Raw genomic sequence first — 25,336 nt, forward strand, 5'->3', positions numbered from 1 at the left:
AGCCCTCTTGCATTTGCTTCAGATTATTGATTTGGTGGGAAACAAAAATACCTTATTCCTCTGATGCGAATCTTCCTCTGTGTGGGCCTGTGACCCACTAGCTGGATTAGGGTTTGTTCCCTATTTGCTTGGCCCTTCATGTTGTTTTGTGTCGGTAGGGTTTTTTAGTGGGTTTGTTGTTTGGTTTTTTTTTTTCCCCTCCACAAAAATAGATACAAAAGGAAAATAGTAACGAAATAAAGTTTCTTTCCTGGCCCACCAAGCTAGCAAGAGATTTGTGTGTTGATCTAGAAATCCACAACAAAATGAAGGTAGTTCTAAGCTGATACACTGCTAAGTTTCTATTGTAGGGCAGCCTCATGTAATGGCTGCAAAAGAAATCATCTTAAAATGTAGTGTACTTTCAGCCCTCTGCAGGTAATCAACTCAGGTTGCCAAGGGCTGGGGTGTGTGAGCCCCTTTCATAGAAAGGACATCCTGACATAACAGTGTTGGTAACTATTTTTGACTCAAAGAAAGAAATAAGATGAACTTTGTCTAAGAAGAAGTGCTAGGAGGAAGGTAAATTTTAGTTTATCTGGACCAGATGCAGTAAGGACACTAAGACAGGATCTTTTCTTCTTTTAGAGTACAGAATGAGATTGATACTTCTGTGTTTTCTATTCTTGAAAAGATGTAGGATAAAACCCACAAAGTTGTTAAAATATAATCTAAATTTTCTTAACAGAGAAAGTAAAGTTTATTTGGATGTAGCATGCTATATATAAACATAACTGATCTTTAAAGTTAAAAATGTTTTTCCTTTTATAAATATGCTTATGAGATTGCATCTTTAGAAGCATTCATTAGGATTATTACTATAAATTTTTTAAAATAGCATATTGCTGAATTCTGAAAACACAGTATTCTATCAGGAAAGTTAGTCTACATGTTCAGAGAATTTTCATCTCTGTCCTGAATTTTCTGATACTGACAAAACAACAACATAACAAACACTAAAGTAGATACTGTCCAAATATTGTGCTTTACAGCATAGAATATCTTACATACATTCTTTTTCTAAAATACACTTTCAGCATTTAAAATTATAAAAAAAAATGAAATTAATGTGAAACAAATCAAAACCTTCATTAGAAATTGGCACACAAAAAGAAAATATCATGCATGTGGAATATTATGTGCTGTTTTCAGGTGATTCTTTTCCTGTTTATTCTTGATTCTTTACATTCCCTTAATTTCAAATAAAACATAAACATGCTTATTATATAACCAGTATATAACATTACACAGTGGATATGGTTTTTTTCTTACCATATTTCTACTGTACATGAGAGAAAGCTGGTAATCTTCAGCTGAGGTCAAAGATTGTCATATCAATATGATATAAAAATTTCATTTTGTTAGTTATATTCGAGGAATGTAATTATCTGATTGTTTTAAAATTTAATGCATGGTGATTATCCCAGGAATAGCTGAATTAGTTTAACGCAAACTGACAGATGGTTAGTGGGCAAAGACAAGTCCATGAATAACCTGACACACTGATCAGCATTAAAATATCACATATCTATGCACTGTGAAAATGATTGCAAATTATATTAGCATTGTGTTTTGACAAAGAGATTTCTTTCTGTTGGCACATACTTAGTAACATAAAGATACTTTAGCCCTACTATTTCTTAACTTGCACTATTCAATTTAATATACTGCTAAAAATGGGTATTCTGTCACAGTACTAGCAATGCCGGAGGTTGAATAGCAACTAAATTCTCTGCTTCTCTGATTTGATTTTAAAGTTAATTTAGTAATTTAATTTCTGAATATAGAAATGAAGTTACTTCTGCAGAGAATATCCTGTTGCCAGTGATATTTATGGGAAAATGTTTCTTTCTGTGCAGTTCGCTGTTGAAGGTGTTTCTCTTATTCATTTTCATGTACTTAAAATATAAAAGCTCTTTTTATAAACATTAGCATTACTGCCAACATAGAAAAGAAAAAAGTTTATGAAATCTTATACACCCGTTTATCACTTTACTACTGCGTTTTATAAATAACAAATACTTTTGTAACAAACCTGAACCATTTAAACATATTATTGAATTTGTATGTATTAGGTATAATAAAATAATTCACTTATGCAAAATTGTCTGATTTTTGGAATGCAGGAAGACACTTTTGTGCTCTAATATCATAATGGCTCAGAGATAAGTATTCTCTATAATGGAGGGCTGCTAAGATGTGTATAGTCTGTACTGCTTTCTGGAAATATTTCTTATCTTCCTGACTCAGCCTTCATGAAACTCCACTCAGTTTAGTTTCACAATATTTGTGGTCCTCAGGGCAACTTCACCACAACAACACATGCTCCAGCCCTTCCAATATTGACGGGAACTTCCTAAAAAAGAAAAAAAAAAAAAAAAGAAGGAAAAGAAAAAGAAGGAAACATTTTTACTAGACTCCTATAGATAGGAATAGAAGAAATTACTTGCATATTAAAAGGAAAGAAATTTGTTTATTCAAACTTATGTAATCTAAAAAAATTGGATTTAACGAGGGCTCTAAAAACAGAGTTTCGGCTTTTGGGGATAAGGCTTTAGCAGCCACTGAGAGTTACAGGAGTGTAGGCTGGTGTCCTTGCTCTTAACTTTAAGACCTTCATATCTTATGTTCCAAAACCATGGACTGTGTAGCTACAAAAGGATCTTGACGGTTTTAAATATTACTTCTTGGTCTCAATGGTGACGGCCGTAAATATGAACTATTGAAGTGGCCGTGCCTCCAGCAGAGAGTATGGCTGGTAAGCACTTGCCAGCTCTAACAACGGCATGGTGCAGCACTTCAAGCACAAAATGCTTTGGGCAACCTGGTTCTCTTGCCCATGTGCTGCCTCTACCCTTTAGTCTGAAAAATTTTATACGGTTATTTCACAGGAGAGGTGACCAATATTTTATTCAAGCCCAGCTACACTATTACTGTATCCTAATATATCGGTTTTCACAAAACCAGTGATAATTTGGCAACATAAACTTTTTTGGTTTGTCCGTTATTCGGACAGAATTCTTCCTATCTGCAGGAAGAATTCCTATTATTTATTAGGCAATTCTTCCTATTACCTCTGTCCACTCGTTATTTTGAGCATCGTAGGACTCCACGGTATCCAGGTACGTATGGCCATCATAGCCGCCAACAGCATATAATCTGTCTCCCAGAGGACAAATTCCAACAGCATCCCGAGGTACACTCAGGGGGGCCACTGTTGTCCAAGCATCTGTTTTTGGATCATACCTAGGATGTTTTATGATCGAATTTAGAAAAATACATTGTAGAAAGACATTTCAAATTTAAATTACTGATATTTGCTTATTTTCTCCTGTATTGTAGTTCAGCTTACACCATGAACTAGTACAGAGAATTATGAGTAACGTGCTTAAATATTTAATTTAGCCACTAGAGGGATCTTCAAGCACATGAAAAATGCCCATATTTTCACTTTTTGAGTAGTGTCTCCATTTCTATCAGATTAAACAATCATTACATTTTATACATAAATGAGGCCTGAGGGAATGATAGCATGGCCATCAATTGACTCAGCAAAGTTAATTTCAATATATTCTTTTTTCTTTCTCCATAAAGATTATTTTTTTCCTCTTTCTTGTCAGAACTAATGTTTTCAGAAAATTTCACTGTAAAAGAAGTTAAATATCTCATATAATTTATAAAAGTTTGTAACACAAAATGCATGGCAATATTTTACATCAGTGTTGATTTTATTTCCAATATGTACTCAGTCGATTTCCAACATAAATTCAAGTGAATTCCAGGGTAGATCCAGCTTTATACCGTCTAACTGAGAACAAACCTTAGCCGTTGTTATTCACAACAGGGAGTTGAATACTTGCTCCCTTTTCCTTTCTTGTCCCCAAATGACACAAGAGAGTCAATGGATACCCATGGCCCATTAAACAGCCAGAGTTGTCCTCACTCATTATGTTCCCTGCTCACCCAGGGCTCAAGTGTTTTCTTGTCCTCCTACATTGTGCCACGTGCCACCGCAGTGGCAAAGCAACATTTGACACACAATACTTCAGTTTCTGAAAAAGAAGTGTCCAGAATTTGCATTTTCTTAAGAACTGTGCTCATCAGTGGAGAATACAAAAATGGGGTTAAATAAGGATCAGATAAACAGTATTTTCATTTTAAAAGGTAATTTGAGAAATGGATATCAAGCCAGGATTTCACTGCTTGCAGCTGTGTGCTACCAAAATCATTAAGCCAATGTATTAATTTTTATAATTTAATTTTATTGTATTATAATTTAATTTTAAAGTGTGAATTCAAGCTGAAGTAGATTGCTTTGGCCATGTTTACTTTTTTTTTTTTGCTTGCTAAATCAGACCCTTAGCATACGTTTTAGCCTGATTTCTTACAGAAACAAGGCTCTTTCTATCAGTCTCTTCCATCAGAATATACCTGTATAGTGACTACTGCCTGTTTGAGTATGTGATATTTATTATATTTTTAACCTTTTGGTCAATATCAGCCAAATTATTGGAGGAAGACACAACTAAAAAGTATTTAGTTCCTACAATATATGACACAAGTAGTCCAAACCTGGGTTTTGGCACTTGAGAAATAGAAAGGTCACATGCTGAATTTGTCTTGCTTGTTAAGGAGTTTTTACCTGGCTCCTGGGCAGCTCAGATAGAAGGGAGAGCTGGGAGGAATTTGCTTCTGAGGGTTAATTATTTTGTTATCACAAAAGCATTGGAAATCAGTTATTCTGCTCAAAATATTATTTTAAAAAGCATAATATGTTTTACAAACATAACATTCCAATTGTGAAGAAATTTCCCTTGCTGATACAAATTATTTTATATTTCCTTCCTGGAATGTAAAAAAAAAAAAAAAAAAATTCCTTACCTTTCTACACAGTCGGAAAGTCGAGAGCAGTGGTTGGAAGCAGGTGCATCGTGACCTCCCACAGCATATAAAAATCCATTGTACGTTGCGACACCAACACCCCCTCTTCTCTTGGACATCGAAGCACATATACTCCACTTGTTTGTGTGCGGATCAAAACATTCCATTGATTTTAAGCAGGAGCTCCCATCTCGTCCACCAACAGCATACAGTCTGGGATAATCACCCACAAGAAGGCAAACAATTTCAGTCTTTAGTCTCTCATTTTAATAGGAACTTTATTTGGTTAACTTCATTCAGACCACTGTAAAATTATCATTATGCTCATTATTTGCTATCTGACAGCTACGCTCTGGAACTTTCTTTGCACAAAGGGTTTTGCATGGTACATGAAGGAAGCTACATTCTTCATTTGCAGTGTAAATTTTCAAGCAGTCACATATGAAAATTAATCTTAAAAATGCATGTCAGCTTCTTGAAATGTGAGCTATAGATTGAATTTAATTGAAAGATGCTATGTATGTTTGAAACATATGGGTAGTATTCCCTATGAGAGGCTTATGGAGTATTTGACATCTTAGTATTGCATTAAACATTTTTCCTATATAGTTAATATGTAAAAGAACTTCAATAATATCATTATATATCAAAAGCATATGTCAAAAATATAATAAATATATTTTCCTCAATGGTTGTATTTTAGAAAATCTGCTGGACAGAAGTTACCATTCAGGTATGTCATCTTGTCTGTCCAGCCTAAAGGCAGTTAGCAAACAACTGGAGATTTGAACCAGCTGATGTTGAGACAACATGTAAGAATAAATGGTGGAAATCCACATTAAGAAGAATGGGGGGGTTGTGGCTTTTTGTCAATGAATTTTACAAAGCCTGAAGTTCTTTTGTATTTCAAGCTAGCTTGGATGCTGCTAGACTATGATAGTATGCATACTGGATATAATAGCAGACGCGTTTAGATGTTGAGTGTGCCAACTGTTCAGGTCCTTTTCAAATCCTGGCTATTACTTACTGCCATGAAATTGAATTTACGTAGTGCAACTAATTAGAGACCTCGGCAACACGTGGACTTGTCCAGAGTAAGTCACCTAAAACAGATCAGTTGAATTTTGCTTGAGAAGTGCCTGGAAAAATTTTTAGACCGCTCTGATGTATAATTTAACTAAAAAATTCTTGACCGCTGTTAGAATAATACAAAATTTCTAGCGCTCCCTTCTAATGTTTGTGAATGGAAGACAGACTTGAGTTTGGTTGTGCAGTTTGTTGCTCAACCCATAAAAAACTCGAGGATTTGATTTGTTTTCTTTTCACATCATGCCATTAGATACAGACTACTTGTTTACACAGCTTTCACAGAGAGAGGAAATCACTGTATATATAAACAGATTGGTTGGGATTTTTTTGTTTTCTGAAACGTGTCTAGAAACATGGTAGTGTTTCCCATTTTCTAAGGAAAAGAACAAGTATACCATTATTGACTGATGTTTTCAATAGACCATTTATTGGTCAAAAAGTGTTGCTCCACAGACTTTAAAGTCTTTTCTGGTGAGGTTGAATAGAAAAAAATATGGTGTGACTTAGGAAAACAGGAAAAGGAGAAGCATTCTGCTTGGTTAGACCGCAGCAGTAGCACTGAATGATGGACATTTGATCTCGGCTTCCCCTGGTATGCCAGAAATTACATCACTAGACTAACAGACATGATTTAAGCCAGGCTGGAGACAGCTTGTATCAGGAGTGATTGAGAACAGAGCCAGGATCAGGCTGGATTTCCTCTTTGACAAAGTGGTTTCCTGCATGTTGCTGTGGAAGGTACCAACAGGAGTTTCTGGTGAAGTTCATGCTGAGAACATTTCCTCTGAGATACAACAGGGACTTGAACGGGCAGTACTGCCTCTCTTGGACTTTTGAGTTAGTGATTAAAATCATGTCATGTTTGAATGCAAAACCCTGGCTTGTATGTGAAGAAGTTTTGCATTGGCAAATACCTGTTTGCTGACTTCTTTGTTTCTGCTCTTTATCCTTCTCTTCCTCTGGAATTTAAGAATTCAACAGGGAAGCCAGTGATAAAGTTTCAGGATAAATGCAGTTGTCTGCCTGCCACTGTAATACTCCCGGCCCCTACAAACTGTCATTGCTAAGAGCTTTCCACAGATTTAAATAAGAAGGAAGGCTGCCTCAAGCCACAGTTGCCAACATAACCTGAGGCCTTTCACAAGGTTTTTGTATTTCCAGCACCAGACTATGTTGCTGAAGAAGGAAAACAGAATTCTGCTAGGCATTAATTTATGAATTGTTCTTCCTCATGCTGAAATACAACTCCTTTCAAATAGGAACATACGAGAAGGTGTAACACACTGTTCATTACAGGTTACACAGTAGATTTATGCATGCATCTGTTCCCATGTAAAAGTGCTTGAGTGGCTTTAGTGTCTTAGGAGGATGTTTAAATAAGTTTTGAAAACCTTGTTGGGAAAACCAATGTACAGTGAACACATGACCTCAGTGTATTTAAGCAACAGATGAAGGACAGAATAAATTTGGGTAGGATAAGACTTACAGAAGGCTGTTTATTCCATACCTAATTATTAAACTTGTCTTCCTTTCATTAAACACACCATATACCTTTAACCTTTTAAAAATTATCCTTGATTGTGAATTGTATTTTAAAATTGTAGATGCATGCAGGAGTTGTAAAAAGACAGATGAATGACTGTTTCTGTACACGTTCTTTCAAATGATGCTTCCTTAGACATAGTAATTTTAAAATGTAAACATAAACTTGGAATATTTTTTTAAAGTAGCTGATCTTATATTCCCATAAGTTATATTCCAGGCAAAATTCTGATATGCATGTAATAACATTTTCAAATTACTGTAACTTGAAAGGGCTGAAATATGTTTAAAACATGACTGCAAGTTTGAAAACAATTTACCACACAACAGAGGAGAAGCTTTCCTTTCTTATTTTTGTGCATTATATTTTCTTTTTGTTTTCTCGAGGTGATTAATTACTGTAAGATTGAAAAGAAAATTTAAGAAACTGTATTTCCAAGGAAGGAAGCAAATGAAAAACCAAAGAGAGTTTTTCCTGTTGACATACTTGCTATTTAATGCTGCAACCCCTACGGTGCTTCTAGGGGTTGACATGCTAGCAACGTAATTCCATTGCCGTGCTTGTGGGTCCCATCTTTCTACGGTATTAAGGTAACTCCATCCATCATGGCCACCAACAGCATACATTGGTCCTTCAAGCATTGCTACTCCTTAAAAGATAGAATTAGGAACAAATTAGAGCATCTAATAAGTTCAGTGACCAATACTGTATTTAACTTCATACTTTAATTCCCTGAATGCAGATAAGCAATTTCAGCTGGTATTAAACTATCTAAAAGCTGCCTTGTCATTTGGTAGAACGAACAAAGATAAACAAAATACATCATATTCAGTGCTTTTCTGAATAAGCATTATCTTTTGCCAAAAGATTAGAGGAAAGTTGCTTTAGTTCTGATGTACTCTTCTTGGACTTTTATCTCTTCCACTTCTGTTGACCTTCTTGAGACAGATTTGAGCCCCTAAATGAGAACAATGCTGTTCTTTTAAAGAAAGGTAAAGGTTGAGCCAGGCAATGAAAAATATGCCCAAACCAGCCACCTATCCTTTTTCTGAGCCAGCCGAAGCTCTGTGCTCCTGCTAGCATGAAGCCTGAGTGGGTGTGCAGCTGGCTGTCCTTACTAGCTGAAGTACCATAACATTTTAATGCCTGTAAGGGGAACACACTTTTGGATAAGAGCTGGCCTATATCTGTTGTCCTTGGGGCACAGGAGAGCGAACTTGGCTGTCTCTGCAAAGCTCGGTGTGGACATATCCTGCGTGGTTATCCTTCTCCAGAGAGAAGGCCTTTCGTGCCTCCCCTTTGGGCAGCTGCTGCTGCCACCGCTGCTCTTTGCTTCCTTTGTTAGGTAAGGCAAAATGTTTGAATCTGGCTGCTTAAAAGTTTTCTAAATCTGTCTTTTCAGGCCTAAATATACACGGCCTGATTTTTTCAAAAGTGCTAACTCTCCCCAAAATCACACTGAAGCTAATAGGAGCTGTAAGTGTAAGGCAGCTTTGCAAACCAGGCTGATGCACAGAGAGAGGCCTAACTTTGGGTACTCAAATTTACCGCTGTGTCCTACTTGTTGGGCAGAATTATGCCCCGGCAGTTGGTAATTATAAAGACTTCAATGAGAATTATTTAATCTATTTTGTCTTCTTTCCCTTTGCTACCTACTAGTATTTGCTTTTATAAATTTGACAGACTAGCCGGTAAGAACCTTATGCTATACGTTCTCCACCGAGAGGTGGAAAAGGTCATACAGGCCACAAAGGTTTACCAAATAATTCTGGATCAATCTTTTTCTATTACTCATTAAAATAAAAATATTCGATGCCATTTTAACTTATCAATGATTTCAAGCAATACCTGTTTCTGTAAACTTAAGCCAGCTTTTTCACAAGAACTGTGATCTATAAATCATTCAGAAATCACCATATTCCCTCCCTTACAGTCTCCTCAACTGTAAACTTATCCTTATTTTTTTATAGGTCCAGAAATAAATTCTAGATTTCATATTCATATTATTTGTTCACTGTGAATGTCATAAAATTATGGCAATAGGCAACTCTGTCTTTGAAAAATATCTTCTACAAATATTGCTGTGTTATTAAAAGCTTTAAAATTTATGTCAACAGTGTTTGCATCAATCAAAATTCATTTGTATCTGATGCAAGGTATTTACAAAGAAAGAGCACCTCTTACCTAGGCCATGTCTGTGTGTTGACATAGGAGGCATTATAGTCCAAACTTTGGTGATAGGGTTGAAACATTCAACAATGTTAGAAGTTTTCAGACCATCTCTTCCTCCCACAATATAGAGCTTGTTGTCAATTACTGCAACTCCAAACTGTAATCGTCTACCATTCATTGTACAAATTTGTATCCAACTGTTAGTCCTAAGGTCATATTTTTCAATTGTAGTGGTACCTGTTAAAAATGTAAGTATTGTGAGGTAGCCATGAACGGATGAGTACCCAGCAGTCAGCAGTCGGTACAACCCAAAACATTATTAAATTGTAAAACATTGAAATTCTGTGTGTGGAATTTACTGTGGCTCTTTGAGAATTTCAGTTACAAAATGTGCACCTCGTGAAAAAACTGCATTAATTGCATGCATATACGATTGTCAAATCTATGAGAATAAACTGGGGGCAAGAAAATGCAGAATTAAATGCCACAAATTTTTTTAATATTGAAAATTTTGGAGAGAAGTTAAATCTGTTACTTATTTAAATACCATGAGGGTAGGTTTTTTGTGGTTTGGTTTTTCTTTTTTTGTACTCCTTATAAACATGGTACGTCACAACTACGTACTCTTTAACCATGTTTCTGCTTAAACCATTAGTGATATCAAAACTGGGAAACGTATCCACGTGTCTGTCTGTCTTAGAATTTCGGCATGCATCTTCATGAACAGTTTGGATATTTTTCTTTTTATGATGGAGACAGGCAGAAGACTGAGTTGTGTGTAAGTACACACTTGGTTCCCACAGGTAGCTTCCCCGAGGTTCGCCTTTGCAGCAGCCTTGCAATAACTGCTTGTCTGCTGTAATATATAAGCTGTATTTTCAATTTTTTCAGGTCACGGAACTTCTAGTAATGTTTTTACTGCAACTATTCATAAGGCCCTAGCTCTCTGCCATTCAAAACTGACACTTTTCCATGCACTGGCTCCTGTCAGTCACTCAGCAGCCGTAATTGCTCCTTTGAGAGCTGATTCAGCACAGAGGGGAGATGGCTGAGTAACGACCAAGGTAGAAGAGACAATTGCCAGTTGCACATACAGTGCACCCTGGAGCTCAGCTTCAGCTCAACTGAAGGCAACCAGATGAGAAAAACAGAGCTGATTTCCTGCCTGTTCTTTGACTGGGATTTGAGGCTAGAGAAATAGTATTTTGAGAATTACAATAGGCAGTTAGTGGCTAAGGAATGATTTACAACAGCAAAACAACCATGCAATAAAGCAGAAAAGACAGGCAGCATTTGGTTTAGAGATCTGCTAGAGATCATCTACTATACTCGATAAATTTAGTGAAATAAGAGCTTATCTCATGATATCTTTTCTCTCCTCTACATGCTTTTCCAGATGCAAAGACCAGGAAAGAAACTACCAGATCCATCTGCAATAAAAGAAGGAAATTCTACTTTTTCCCCTTTCCTGTCTTCTTTTTTTCTGAGCAACTATATTTCTTTGACTGTTCTTTCCATTTTGTTAGCCTGTTTGCTCTTCTTTGCTTTGATTCCTTCTCATTTATTCTATGCTAATATGTGAGTGCCCCGAAGTTCTCAGTTTCAAAAGAAGTATCTCACACGCTAGCTAAAAAACAGGAAAAACACATTAAGGTATACAGTGCGTTCATACATACCCTGTAGGCTGTAATTTTTACAGAGGCTGAAAGGTAGGTTTTGAAAGTTAGTGTGGTTTAGGCACACTCACATTTTTCAAAATACCAGCCCAAAAGTAGCTCTTTGATCTTCTGAACATTTGAAGTTGAGATTTGACTTCATATACCACCTGAGATAAGCACAAAGCCAGACCTGGCATTCCCTGAGAGTTTTCTTTATCACAGAAAGCGTATTATTGCCAGAGGTGGTAGTTACTCCTTCTCAGAGCTGTTCTTCCAGTGCATCGTAGTCTCTTAGGTGCTGTTTCCTTTATTTTACAATCCAGCACAGGCTCAAAGTATGAGTCAGAGCTGTAGAGGACAGCAGGGAGGAGAGGAAGTGCTGTTCTTCTTAACCATCAAAAGGCAAAAGTTCAAACAATTGGCTTTATTCCAAAGTAATAAGTAAAAGAGGCACCAACAGGAAGTGCAGATGTTGACTGAAATAGCCCTTTCTTTGTATAACCTTTGCTGAGAAAAACCTATTAGAAAATTTATTCTTAGTTTCATGGAAGTTAGTTTAAAAATTACCTTGAATTCTCGGTTGTTTTATATAATTCATAAATTATCAGTATCGCTAATGAAACTATACTAATTGCTACAGTTGAACTTCATTTTGCTGAGTTGTCCTAACAATGAGTGTTTTCATGTTGTGATGGTGATGAATGTGTATTTTGCGCTTGATTTGATTGCATAGAGATAGTAAGGTAGCACTGCAAGATCTCTCATATAGGAAAACTCAGTCATCAGGAACTTTTTGCAAACCATGAAATGGATTAGCTTCTTTGTGATTCTGTTAAAAGTGAACTCACACAGCTAAAAGTTCTACTGTTCAGCAAGTCGCTAGACTTTAATTATAGTTATTTGGCTCCAAGCTGTGGGTTTGAAGTTAAGGTTCCTGTAGAAAATGATTTAATATACTGCCTACTAAAGAGAATAGTGTAATGTGTAAAGCTGTAAGCTGATTGCAGCTGTGAAAAATCAAATAATAAAAACTGGAATACATTTATAACATTTAACTTTGAACTACAAACCTGCAAAAAACCTGTGTATGAAGTCCTGAAAAAAAGCTGCACTTACTGTTGCACTCATGGTAAAGTACAAATCTTTCCATCAGAAATTTTATAATAAGAATTGATAAGCTTTAGCTAAGAGTTCTCTATAGTTTAGTAACGCTTTTTGGTTTTATTTTCCTCTTCTTTAAAAATTTTTTTAGCCTTCTAACTTTTGTCAAAAAGTGGAGCACAGGGTTCTAAAACAACATTAAACTAATCTTGGAGTATTTTGAATATTAATTTTTTCTTCTGATTTGTAAAGTCAAACTATATACACAAATTCTTGCAAAACTTAATTTTAAAATCACCATCTGAATCAAACTTCTTTAGTCGGCACTCCAAGCTGTATGTATATCATTTACAAACATATGATTCTTGCAATAAGAAAGAACATCTAACACATAGGATTGTGCTCTGTGATTTTTTTATTTTCCTCTTTTTCATCCCTAAATTGCTCTTTTCCTAACAGAAATCTTCAGATGATTGTCATATATGCTCAGAGTGTCTGGAATACAATTAATTAATAGAATTAAATTAATTTCTGAACTTACCTTTAGTGGCATCCATACCTCCTACAGCATAAAGCGCGCCCACTGTAGATTTTCTAGGTTTAGTTCGAGGACTCTGCATCATGGACCGTCTTTCTGGTAGAAGATGGTACTTCATAGCCTCCATAAGAAGTTTCTGACACTCTAGGTCGTCTGCAAACATGGGACTATTTTCTAGATCGGCTAGTAACTAAGAAATGAAAAGTGAGGGACTTACATATATCTAAATCATCAAAATTGTATGTACTTTAGTAATTTGTTGCTACAAACACTCATTTTCAGTTCACTACTCACTCAAGCTTTGCTGGAAACTCTAATGCAAGCAAAACACTTAAAGACTTTTTGTCCTACCTTTATATTATGTCATCTTTGCTTTATTTTTTCTGAAAACTTTCTTTTAACCTTTAGAGAAGGTGAAAATGGTGAATGTTGTACTGCACTCTCTGAATGCAAAACTCCTTTTGATGTGAGTATAAGCATACTAACATATAGTACTGGACATCTCTATGAATATTAGAATATATTAAATATATTTTAAATATAGTAAATATTTTTAAATGAAATGTATATAGTATTTTGATACTTAATCCAAAGTTTAATATTTGTAGCTCCAATCATGGAGATCCATAAAGTTGCTGTAGTGTCCTGACAGTTCTGATATTCCTATAAGCTTTTCTGATGAGATATACAGATACTTCTATGACACAGATACAACAGTGTCAGCTTACTATAAAACAGTATGTCCATCTCTGGAACTTATTCGATGAAGTGACTCTTTCAGTCTTAAACGACAAGTAACGTCAATGGTCAGAATAGGCAGCAATAATCTAGACCCTTTTGGTTTTGTCTACTTTTTATGGCAATAAAGAAATAAGTATTGTGCTTTGTCTGTCCTGCAGTTTGGTAAATCTAAATAAATATCTTTGTAGGGTATCTAAGTTGCTCTGTTATTAGAGGAAAACTACTACTGTTGCTAACCAACAAAGAAACGCTGTACTTTTGTAATACCGCTTGACTGACATATTTATAGAGATAATTTGGAGCCTAGTAATTACACTGGCATTGTGGGATTTTTTTTTCATCTGTGTTTACAAATAATAAACATATCTACTATACAGTTAAAAAAAAAAAAAAGAAAAAAAAAACACCAAAAAAACCACCAAGAACCCCCAGCCAAAACCAGAACCTTTCCGCAGAATTCTTTTCTCTAGATGACGCTTGAGGCAAGCATTTCAGTTGCTAGTAAAGTTCCCCATTAGCCCTTCACATTCATACCTGGGGTGGAAGTAGAGGCAGTCTAATATAAGAAAGAAGCATTCCTAGGTCTCGTTGCCGGTTCTGCAAATCATGCCTCACCCACATCATTAATGCCTGGAATATTGCTTCTTCGTCTGGAACGTTGATGTCATCGCTAGACAAGAGCTTTGCAATTTCATTAGCAGGGAGCAAAAGAAATTCCTGGTTTTTTATTACTTCTGTGAAGTGTTCCTAAAAAGAAAAAAAAGATATCAATGCACTGATGATTTTCACACCTTGAAATAACATTTTCTTAGATAATGTAGGCTTTGCATATATTTCATTCCTGTTCTGTTCTAGGGTATAGAGAAATGCAATATATATTCTAAAGATGACTGAATCTCCTCCTACCATTTAAAGGAGATTTGTGTTGCTCTTTGCTGCCTTACTCTTGCAGAACTGAAGAATAATACTCATCTTCACGCTACCATGCTTACAGATGTGTTTGTCAGGCTTCTTGTCAGTATGTCCTGTCTTAGGGATTTGTCACTGAGTTTTGTCTATCAGTGTGATCTTAACACTGCAGCTTAATAGAAACACAATTTGAAGATATAATGTGTATCTTAAGAAAGCCAAGTGGGCATTCAAATAAACTGTGTAACTTCTGTTACAATCAGATTCAAAAGTTTTAAGCAAATTCCATTGAAACCTTCCAATCCTTTTTGCAATGAGCTGTGCCAGGCGTTGACTGTATGTATGTCTCTGCTCTTAGTAGCAGAAAATACAGCAGAGGAAATTAAACTCACTTTTCTAACAGTACTTTTTGGGCAATAGAAAATTGGACAGGTCCCAACAAAGGGGTCTCAGTCTTTAAGCTATTGCTGTGATTAAACTCACCGCTCCAGAAATGGCCATGAATATTAAATCCCTAGAAATTTTCAAAGGAATATTTTTCATAAAAATAATATATTGTACAGTCCAGTTACAACAATATTAGAATTGATATAAAAAATACATTAAGTATGTTTGCTTGTGCTAATTCCAAAGGAAAAAAGAAATTTTGTTGAGAGAGATGGGGTTTTCACATTACTTGCAAAGAAATGCATGTAGGAATTCATGTCTGCATTTGAAATATTAATTTCCATTTATGTACCTGGAAGTAATATATCTTATTTGGGAACCAGACTGAAATAGGGCAGATGAAGAAATTTTAGTAACTGAGATTTGTATTATTTGTTTTCAGTAGTTTCTTAGCTTTCTGTAACTCTTTTGAAAAGAGTACCAAGGATGCAAATATAGAAGTATCGGTGATTAAAGGAGATGTTAACTTTGCTCTGTTATGCATATCCTGCTTTAATATTTTGTGACATTCAGAGAATAAGGAACAGGAAGGCCAGTCCACATTTAGTTACAAATATAGCACAAGATGTTTATCAGAACAAGCTCTATCTGCACAAAAAGATACCAGGCAGGAAACTGTTAATACTTTGCATCAATGGCTAAAGTAATCGAAGGGAAAGGTCTCCATTGTGTCTGTTTTTATTGAATGGATGTAGTGTTTATAGCTGATTATTTTCCGAAAATATTTAAATACTACTAGCTCATTTGAATGGCCTCTATGTTCACAGTACAACTTTATAGTCTTTTCCCCTAAGGTACAGTTTTTCAGGTGGTTGAAGTTGGCATAAAACAAAACAGAATGTTTTATTTATCCTCTTCCACAACATTTGTGTTTGTATGCATTGTTATGATCTCTTATTCTCCAGAGTTTTTAATATCACTTCAAGGGTTTAAAAACAAATTTCCCTTAAGGTTATTTCAAAGGGGTGCAGATTTCCTTTTCTGTCTCTAAATTGCCAGTAGCTGCAAACTTGGTAGGTGGTTTTATGACATGCAAGGTCCTCTTTCATGGCAGCACTCTCAATCTGTGTTGCACGCAAGATACAGGAGGTGGTTCTAGAGGTGGAAATGCTCCCGGTTGTTTTCAGGAAGACATAGGGAAAAGACGATATACACAATACTGCTCAGTCTCATAGATTCATCGCGATTCTTCACATTAGACAGTGTTCTTAGAGACCCAACTGCCATTTCTGTGACACACAGTTTCAAAAAATAGTATAACTCCTGGGGAAGACTGGAGGGTTCAAATGGTTAAAAAAATCTAGACAGAAAAGGCTCTCTTATTGTCTGACATCATAAAATCCTATGTCTAACCATATGATTTTATTTCAATTTTGCAGAAATCTGGACCATGAATTTTAAATGCTTAAAGTTGATACCCGTGTGCTGGGGCTGGTGGGAGAAAAGAGGCAACAACAGAGTGGGGGAATTCCTGATTTTGGCTAAGTATAAAATGGTGTGGAGCAGCAAGGACAACACTATTATATAGCAGCTGAGGGAACTTCTATCTTAAATGCCCTTTTTCAAACCTTAAAATATAAAAGGAATTTAGGTTGCTGCTAAACAAACCATTCATTAGTGTGACAGGAAGGAGCACAACCAGTGCCCTCAATCTGCACATGCCACTCTCATTTATTTCAGCATGTAGAAGTGTACAATCTCTTGCTGGAATGCTCTCAGCATTATGAAACCTCTAAACTGGTTTTGACATACTACACTAATATTTCAAGCATAAAGCTGCCATGTGTCTCCTAACAAGTAGTTCTTTTTATATCTATTTAGCTGTAGCAGTTGCTATTCTTTTTGTGTTTAAAGTTGCTATAGCACATCTTGTTGCCCTGAATATTTATCCCTTGATTTGGTTTCACAGCAAGCTATCTTGCTTCTCTGTTTCCCACGCTCTGAATATTCATTTCTTGCTTTGAGCCAGAGGAGGATTATGCTCCAGTCAGGGATGTGCTTCTTTTTAGCATTCCAAATCTTTCCCATACATTCTTTATTTTGGCTCTTTTTACGTGTGTCTCACCTTAAAATCAGCTTTAGAATTTTCTTTGTGTTGAATCAAAAGCATAAGAATGGGCCATTGCTGTTTGCCTCTTGACATTATCCATCTTAAGGCCCTATTACATTTTCTGGAAGAAATACGTACCAATCATACTGCAAATTTAAGTTCAATAAGTATATCCTTCTACAAGGCAAAACTCTGAAATGGGAGAAAATAGAACTGAATATTTCTTTTTCTAAGCATGCTTTTCTCTCCTTCCAATACTTCTGTAACGGTCACAGTTCTTAAATTTCCCTTTGGAGACTGAGCTGGGCAGAGATGTCCCTGCACCAGGGACTTCACAGAACTGACCCTGCCAGCGTAGGAAGGGCAGAGCCACTGCATCAGTCCTGGAGAGAGCAGCAGCCCTGAGCCCTGCTCAGCTGGCTCTGCTTCACCAAAGCCCATATGTTTTCCAAGAGAGTATTCACACTTGCTGTTAATATTATAATTGCAAAGCAGTTAGATTGTTCATCTTACCATAGTGTATGTATGTGCCACCTTCAGGAGCTCTGTGCAGCCCTGAGCATCTCCAAAAGAGCGTATCCCCAGGCAGTTGGAAGGATGGAGCTGCTTCATGAGGAAGTTGCAGCATACCTCAATAACCTGGGATAGCTGGAGAAGACAAGCTGCAGCTAGCAAGCTTTCTATAGTGTCTTCCTTTAATTCTAGAATACCTGTGCAGTTTGGATATAGGGGAACAAAAAAGTTTTCAGTCATTTTCTTTGTATTTTTATTACTTGAAAGCTTCCCACTCCCCAGTTTTTCTCCTCCTCTGAAAAACTTTGAAAAGAAGTGTCCTGTGATTCACAAATTCATTGTCCTTTCTTGCTGAAGGATTCTTTAAACATATGTTTTAACAGACTTAAAGGATTTGGTAGATTTTGAATACAATGATTGGAACATTTTTATTGAAGCTTTAACAGTATTAGATCTGATTTTGCCTGAAAAAAAAAAGTAAAATAAAAAGCAAGGTGTGATTAGAGAAAAACCTTTCCTAAAATTCATGTATTAATTCATAAAAATATATATATCATAAGTTTATATTGCACACAAGAACTGCAGTATCGAAAGCTAGGAAATGCCAGCAGTGTGTGCAGGAAACCTGATTTCTTCCATCATCTACTTCTGCATTTAAATTTTTAAGGAAATTATTACTTGACGTGGGAATTCCGTTATGTTCATAGATAGACTGAAAGATGTTAATTTAATAAGATCTTCCATTCTTGTTGTTCAGTGGATGGCTCAGTTCCATAGCTGACACACAGCACTAAAACCCTATTCTGAAAAAAGAACTGTAGGGAGTTTTTTATGACTGCGTTTTCCATTTATCATTACAACATCCAATTGCCTCAGAAACAGTAATTTCTTTTCCAGCTTCTTCTGTGAAAGGATGATACACACCATCTCTATTTGACGCATGGAGGAGGGTGGTATTGAGAGATTACAGTCAAAATTATCATCAGAGTAGAACTGTAAGAGGTTTCTTGTCCAAAGTTCACTTCTGATTTATTTGAGGAGAACATGTAAACAATTCTGAAAGTTATAGCTTTCGTCTCTGAAAGTCACATTTATATTTCATTACCTAGGAAAAAAGTAGCACTCAGTTTAGAGGCTTGGTTATTATCGCATGAAAACCTATGACAGAGGCAGTAGGAAAATTCAGTTTTCCACAGCAGTCTTCAGCAGTCTTACCTTAGCACAATCCCATCTCTTTCTGATGTCCCTTGCTTTGTAACTTAAATAGACCTTCCAACTTCTGCAAGAAATGAGGAAGGGCTGGCAGGATGCAGAATAGGGCAATGTTTGGGTTTGATTCTTACTATACAACTCAGAATAGTTACTGAATGTATATAGCAAAACTGGTACATGTTGTTGTAAATAAAGACTGCAATATAATGCCTCAAAGCAAAGGGTGAATCCTGATTTCAGAAGCAAACTTACACTATTTCGTAGTCTGGCATTTGCTTTTGGAGTCTTATATATGTTCTTTCATACGGTTTTGCATTAAGTAAACTGAGAGAAATGAAATTTAATCAAGTGGGATGATTTTGAGATACATGTGGATAATAAGCAGCCCACCGCCCAGCTTCTTTGTGCTTGTACTAATCTATTTCCTCGGGTAATGTATGCTAATTCAGTGCCACAATATCACTGCATTATAGATGTTATGCAGCATTCCTTCTCGCCCCCTGTGTTTATCCCCTTGGTTGTACCCACAAACAGGGTCTATTTTGTGTATAGAAACTTACATTTCTGATCTGGATTGCAGATTGCTTAACCTTCTCAAGATTTCTCTCTTTATGCAACAGTCCAGATTTATGAAGTGCCTTACCTAGCAAGTGAAGAAGTCTCCTGTTTTTAACGTTTATGCTAATGTCAATATGGTGAATATAATGGGGGTCTTTGTTTTACTTTGTTTTTTTTTTTTTAATTATTTTAAGCCCTTTTAAAGTACTGTAAAAATATCAATAGATACCTGTGATACATCTTCCAACCTCCCCATCTTAGTATTGAAATGGTGTTATTTCATTCAAAAGCAAACAAGCAAGCAATGTCCTGTGTGGGACATCAGATGACAATGATCTAGTGAATGTTATTGATAATAGCGGTTAGCTGAGGGGATCAATCAGTTTAGGAGTAAATGTTCATAAATTCAGAAAGTTGTTATTCTGGTCAGTTAAATATTGTAAACCTTTTTCAGAATGTGATGGCACTTTCTTGTAGTAAAAGTTGCTCTGCTTGTGGGTGTGATCGTATTCCTGTTTTCCTCCAGTTATTCCTACTCAAGAACCTTGAGTGAGCCAAATAACTGCCACCCAGGCAGACTAGTTCTATAGCTACCCATGACAGGAAGGCTCATAGTACACTTTTCTGTGTCACTGCATGAGGTGGGCAACAGGCAAAATATGTTCTTCTTTCATTAAAATTCTTGAATTTGTATCCAGTTAGAGACAGATGTCTAATATGAATTTATGTGTTAAATTTTCTGCATATCTTCTAGAATAAGTTATTATATAAAACACTAACATTTATTCATCCTCTCTAGAGAAAGTTTTAAATCATGTATGCATGTATTTATGTACTAGTATGAAATGGAAGAAGCGACAATTATGTATGCATTGAATAGATTTTATCTTCCTTTACAACGATAATGTGGGTAATGGAGGAAGAATTACCTGTGTAGGCATAGCGCACCAAAGCTTTCAGCGCATCAGGGTCTACTCCCTCCATCTTGATCTCCTCTTGTTTTGCTTCACGCACATCATTAGTAAACATTGCAGCAAAATAATCAGACACTGCACTGAGAACCAACCTTGAAATAAAAGCATTTTAGGACTGCAAATTACTTCATAATCTCAATAGCAAGCATGAAATCCAGTATTATTATATAATAAATTGCGTGCGGAATAGAAACGTTATCTTTAGCATAGGATTCAAATCTTATAGCAGTGAGCAATAAAGTTAAAAGGGTAATTAGTAATCTAAATTTCTCCCATAGTTCTTGTTTGGGCAGATTTTCTTCACTGATCTTGCTATAGTTTGACAGCAGCAAGAAGGCAAGATGGACAATATCAATGGTTCATATTTGAATTTCATTCTATTTGAAATAACGAATATAAAACGTTGATCACATCATTTTATTCCATTGTTAGTTGATGCCCTAATTACAGTAACCGTGCATTCATAATTAAACAGGGTAGGCATCAATTGACCTAGCATTCAGAAATTTCAGGCTTTGAAGCCATGTAAACAATACTGGGAAATGTACCTGTGAGCTGGAATCTTTTGGTCTCCAACTATAAGAAGAACATCACACAGCTGCTTCTGCTGCAGATAATTTTCCATTTTGCGGAAAGTTTGCTCTGCATGGTTTGTAGACTGGAAATACTCATCTGAGCCATTGGTGTTCATTCCAAACAGTGAGCTGCTGGTCGTTGACAGCCTGCAAGGGAAAGAGGCAGCGTGATGAGTGTAGCATTATAAATGCTGATTACCTTCTTCCCGTAATTTTTGTTCAAATGACAGTACAGAAATGTTTAAAATTACAAAGCTCTTATGATCCTGGTCTTACTATGCTTTCTTCCATTTTTTTTCTGTTTGGTATCTGCAAGTTTTCATTTATAAGGCTGCACATAAACTGTAGTTTACTACAGTCAACTGTAGTAGGTGGTGCTATGGAGTTTTCCAGTTCCTAGCAGTTTTGTGTCAATGATGCACTGTTTGCGGAGCATTGATGGGATAAATGCAGCCTCCTGATAATTCACAAACAGAATATGTAAAAAACAAACCTATTTTCCTGTGATACTAATAGCTAAAATATCTTGTGGTATGAAATTTTGGATATCACATGTCTTTAGGTCGTATTTCTGTTTCTCTTCATACTCTGCACATTAAATTACATTACTAAATAGTAATGAATCAGAAGACAATTTGACAAGGACCATACAATTCTAGACAAATTACCAAACTCAAAGCTGATGAAATCAGTACATTATATAGCCTTTAGAATCTGAATGCAAATAATAAAGACAAACTAATTTCTCTGCCTTTTCATGGAAATGCACGTTATAAATATATTCCTCCCACTCCAGAATTCTGTTAGCTGTCCCACTTATAAATACCCACACTGTTTTTTAAGACATCATTCGTCACTGCCTTTTAATGTGGATTATGTTGCAGATTGAAACACCTTTTTGATATTTTCTTAGAAAAATATTTATTTTTATATTCATCTGTTTTTAGTAAAATAGTAATGCATTTGTTGATATACATGTATATCACATATCTTCACCACTATTTTAGTTAAAGATTTTTTTAGAAAAATGTTTTCTCAGTTTAATATCATATATTACTAAAATGTAAAACACCTACTTTTTAAATTTCCAAGCCCAGCTAGGAAATAATGGTAGCTGCTTGATTAAATTTACTGATTGTCTTTGATACTGTTAATACATATTCATAAATTATTAGGAGAGATAAAATCTCTTCATGAAATTTACGTATTAAATTTAGCAGAATATTGGATTATGTTCACAATTGAACATCTAGTTCAGAAATACAGAAATAAAAAATGGGTAAATCAGGTTGAATCAGTAATATTATCAAAAAATAGAGATAAGGTAGATCATACATTTTCAAAGATCATACCTCATTAAATAGCTAATCAGAATTCAAGGGAAATAATTAGAAATCAAATTATAAAGTAATATTGAATTGAGGCACGGTAGAGTTTTCTGTCCCCTCTGCAATACAAGAAAGTTACTGTACAACAGAGCTTTTCAGAATGGTATAGAACAAAATCTCGGTTGGTACGGCTATTGTGTGGCCGGGTTTTTTCAGACATATCTCTTTTTTCTATCTGAAAATCTACCAATACGAAGTTTTCTGGATTTCTGTACTGCATTTATAGACGTCCCACAGCCCATTTGGAATATGGCATCTTTTGGGCACTGGTATGTCAAACCCCCTCAGATCCCCAGTGTATTTGACTCCTTCGCCTTTCAGATGCACCAGAGTTCAACATATTCTCTCAGGCCTGGCCCTGCCAGACTCGCTGGATATGTAAGATCATTTACAGTCTGCAGAGACACGTTTTTTCTGGTATAACTGAGGTATGATGTCAGCCCTGAGGTGTATGTATGTGTCACCTGAAAAACAGCAGACCTGATGCATCTGAAAACCTCAGATGCACTGTGCTTGTGCACTGTATGTGCACGTGTGTTTGTGTCTGGGCAATCTCAGATTATACTACTAATTGCAAACACATTAAGATATACCAAATAGTGCAATAAACTGTCTAGCTTTCTTTTGAAACTCTTTATTACAATTTCAAATGCATTTTATTTGGGTTTTGTTTTTTTTTTTAAAAGAAAAAGGGGCAAATCAAGTTCACCTATAATGTGTATCCTTTGTACTTTACAGCTTACAAAAATTAATTTGTCTCAGTGAGTTTAATGACTATACTTTTTTATTTGTTTTCCTTCAATGCTTCATTGAAAATGAAGAAGCTGCAAAATTGGATTATATGCTCATTAGTTTTGCATCAGCTACTTGATGCCAAATTCATACTCTGTAACATCCTTCTTTTGCTATTTACCTCTTAAGCTTTGTTTAACATATTTCAGAAAATTATTTTTTCAAAAATATTTTTCAGATTCATTATATCCACTCTAAGTACTGTATTTAAGTATGTATTACACTGCACTTACCCTTGTTGTTTGCAGAAATCAACTAAAATAATACTCAATGATCCCTATTGCAAATGCACAGTACTAGTTTCTTGAAATAAATAATTTCCCATAGTGTGTATATATTTGTGGGTAGAGCAAGCTTTTGTAAGCTGCAAATATTTACAAAGGGACAAAGGTCTAATAATTTCCTTCGGTCCTGGGTACTTTTTTCACATGGTTTGTAGAGTGACCTATAACTGCAGCAGAAATACCGCTAACATAATTAATTATTTCAAAGACAGAGGTCTTCCAAGACTGAAAAATACTGGAAGGAAAAAAAGTGCTCCATTAATTTTGTTAATATTAATATTATAATTGCTGGTTTATCTTCAGCAGCTGATTAAAAATGGTAGCTATAGTATATTATGGAAGGGAAAAATTAAATTCAAAGGTAAATATTTATATCTTATATAATATATCTATATATAAGATATATAAGATAAAATATTTCTATACTTTCCTTAGTGTACGACTGTCACTGCAGAGAGCTCAAATATTGACCTTCAGAATATAGTACTGGGGATAAGCAAACTAAAGAAGACAGAGATTAAAGTATCTTAAAGGAAGAAGTCAGTGAAAATATCCTTGAGTCTGATGCTTTTATGTTGAATTATAATAGGGGATGCTCTGGACTGTAATACGGACATAGGCAAGCTAGCTGTAAATGTGCTAGCATGAATATGTCTACCTGTCATATCTTGTTCTATGTGGTATGAGTTAATGTGTTGAGAACAACACATTAAGAGAACTCAAGGTTCATGTGAACCTACTCAGAAAGGAAGAATGTAGAAGGTGGAGAAATATTTGTCTTATAAAATGTGTACAAGTTTGGACAAACAAAATCTGAATATTGAATAATAGAAGTTTTCAAAAGTGCATTAGCCCTATAATGACCAAGGAATTAGTTTTCCACTACTTCCAAAATTATCAATGAACTGTTATGAAGAATCAGAAACCCAAATTGCTTAAAGTCATCTTTGGGTTAGTGTTCACTAGGATGCTGAGTTGTGCTAACACCATTAGCATTAGCAATAACGGCTTAAGAACATGGATTAGCCTAGAGAGAGCAGAGATAAATCTATATTTAAATGATTCCAAAGTAGCCGAGCTCCATGAATTTCATCTTAGGTAGAGAGCCAAGTGAAATAATTTCAGAGTTTTCCTGTAAGGATTTGTGAAGGATAGTGAAAATATGGTACCATTTTTAAAAAGAAGAAACATGAAATTTTGAAGCAGACAATATAAACTGAAAACTTGAAGAAATAATCAAAAAGCATTAAGCGTCTTGATGATAACAAGGAGATAAATACCAGCCAGCATGGCTGTTCAGAACGAATCATGTCATAACAACTTTTTTTTTTTTTTTGACAAGATAACAAAGCTTACTGGGAGAAAAACATTAGTTGTCAGAAGTCATCTTGACTTTTGGATGACTTCTGACACTATTTCACATGACATTTTCAAAATTGAGCTAGGATGACACGTTTTAAGTGTAACAAATATAAGAGATATGAATAACTGGTATAGCTACACTTGAAATTTAGCAGGGATTCACTTTCAAAGGCAGACAATGTTCAGAATGCATTCCAGGCAAAATCTGCCTCTGATGCTGCTCCATATTTTTATTACAGATAAGCCTATGATAGAAGCGAGGTTTAATTGTTACATCAATATGTGATAGCGAGTCACAAACTTTTTGGAAACAGAGTTTAAATTCAGAGAGCTACCTTTGCCCTTGTCATTGAACTTTAGGCAAATTTTTACTTTTCAAAGACCTGCTCACACTTGCGTATGAGTAATTACCTGAATGAAGCACAGGCTAAGAAATGACAGTTGAGGTAACAGCTAGATTATACTGGACCCCAAACAAGCTGTGACTCAAAGATGATGTTGTGGAGGTAA

General features: G+C 35.5%; 1 protein-coding gene across 1 annotated transcript in view; it reads right to left on the reverse strand.

The window, feature by feature from the left end:
- Window positions 1-715: 715 nt before the first annotated feature.
- KLHL4 (kelch like family member 4) overlaps window positions 716-25,336 on the reverse strand; it is a 46,572-nt gene continuing 21,951 nt past the window's right edge. The window contains exons 2-11 of the mRNA XM_052813353.1: window positions 20,974-21,147; window positions 20,381-20,517; window positions 17,682-17,878; window positions 14,297-14,509; window positions 13,025-13,211; window positions 9,737-9,961; window positions 8,039-8,201; window positions 4,921-5,133; window positions 3,114-3,285; window positions 716-2,395 (exon numbers count right to left, since the gene is read on the reverse strand). Of these exons, the coding sequence (XP_052669313.1) occupies window positions 2,336-2,395; window positions 3,114-3,285; window positions 4,921-5,133; window positions 8,039-8,201; window positions 9,737-9,961; window positions 13,025-13,211; window positions 14,297-14,509; window positions 17,682-17,878; window positions 20,381-20,517; window positions 20,974-21,147 (1,741 nt within the window). The 3' untranslated portion in view covers window positions 716-2,335. The remainder of the gene's footprint in view (window positions 2,396-3,113; window positions 3,286-4,920; window positions 5,134-8,038; window positions 8,202-9,736; window positions 9,962-13,024; window positions 13,212-14,296; window positions 14,510-17,681; window positions 17,879-20,380; window positions 20,518-20,973; window positions 21,148-25,336) is intronic.

The sequence above is a fragment of the Harpia harpyja genome, chromosome 18 (assembly GCF_026419915.1).
Source record: "Harpia harpyja isolate bHarHar1 chromosome 18, bHarHar1 primary haplotype, whole genome shotgun sequence".
NCBI lineage: Eukaryota > Metazoa > Chordata > Aves > Accipitriformes > Accipitridae > Harpia > Harpia harpyja.